The 1392-nt window shown below is 42.0% G+C and overlaps 1 protein-coding gene across 1 annotated transcript; it reads left to right on the top strand.

The window, feature by feature from the left end:
* Nucleotides 1–220: 220 nt before the first annotated feature.
* On the top strand, nucleotides 221–1386 carry LOC123176746 (probable methyltransferase TCM_000168; the record flags this gene model as incomplete). The annotated part of the gene is made up of 3 exons (XM_044590818.1): nucleotides 221–539; nucleotides 791–1183; nucleotides 1264–1386. Coding segments are annotated over exons 1-3 (591 nt in total), but the record flags the coding sequence as incomplete, so codon positions are not given.
* Between the last annotated feature and the right edge of the window lie 6 nt (nucleotides 1387–1392).

Here is a 1392-nt window from a genome sequence, read left to right on the forward strand (position 1 = left end):
AGCACCGTAAACAAAAAAGCTAAACTGTACAGGTACTGTAGCAAAAAGATTTTATAACACTCTAATTGAAAACAATGTGAGTTCCATTTTTTTTTCCTTTGGCTTCAGATTCTTTTTTTACCCGTGCTGTTCTAAATGTCTGAAATGTTTGCTTTTGACCATGAATCCCATGTTGAATAACCAACTCAATGTAACCAAATTAAAATAACAAGTCTGCTGATCTAATACAACCACTACCAGTGGCAGGCTGTTAAACTATTGTCATATCCTTATCCTTAGTTGAATTTGACCTAACCTGTAACCTTTGAATCGGTCTTTATATTGTCTGGCCTTAATATGGATAAGCAGCCATCCCCAATTAGCAGAGGAAAATAAGAACTGAGGTTCAAGTCCATCATTAGCAGAGGCTTCCTAATCTGGTTCTATCAGGTTTTCTAGAGGTTAGTCTCGCTCTAACCAAAGCCATGGCCTCCAAGCAGATGGTGCATATGAACCAAGGACAAGGGGAAAGAAGTTACGCTCGCAATTCTGGTATTCAGGTATCCTATTCTTTGACACTTGGCTTCTAAAAACTGTCCATTAGGAACTTGTTCATAATATAGTTTATTTTGCGGTAGTTCATAGTATAACTATATTCCTGAAATTCAAAAGAGTATAACTATATAGTTTATTTTCCGGGTGTTTGTTTTATATTCTTGAAATTCAAAAGAAGAAATGACGAAGTTAAGAAGCATGCTATTTAGCTGAAAGATTATACTGGATTTTTTGAAGAAGTTCAAATTGACTGCAGAATGCTCAGCAGAAGAGGATGAAGCTCCTGATAGAAAGAACAATCATAGACTTATGCAGCAGTAGCAGCAGCTTGTTACCTGACAAGATGGTGATCGCGGACTTGGGCTGCTCCTCTGGCCCAAACGCGCTGGCACTGGTATCGGTCGCTGTCGAGGCGATCCATGGATACTGTCTTCAGTTGCAGCAGCCACCACCGGAACTGTGTGTGTTCCTCAACGACCTGCCTGACAATGACTTCAACACGGTGGTGAAGAGCCTTGTCACGATCCGTCGATGCAACGGGCCTGTTGTCGTGACGGGTATTGCACCAGGGTCGTTTTACGAGAGACTCTTCACTAGTAGCTCCGTGCATCTTGTGTGCTCGTCCAGTAGCCTGCACTGGCTGTCAAAGGTGTGAGTTTGACACTGCTCGATGAATCGATCCATTGTATTAACTTGCCAATTCTGTAAACAAAACCTTTATCTTCACAGGCTCCTGAAGTTCTAACGAAGAACCAGATCCCGGCTTACTACATTGATGAGCATGCTAGGCGTGAGAAGCTCCCTATGGTCCTTGGGGCATATGCACAACAGTTTAGGAAGGACTTCAGACATTTCCTG

Source organism: Triticum aestivum, unplaced genomic scaffold (assembly GCF_018294505.1).
Source record: "Triticum aestivum cultivar Chinese Spring unplaced genomic scaffold, IWGSC CS RefSeq v2.1 scaffold222867, whole genome shotgun sequence".
Taxonomy (NCBI): domain Eukaryota; kingdom Viridiplantae; phylum Streptophyta; class Magnoliopsida; order Poales; family Poaceae; genus Triticum; species Triticum aestivum.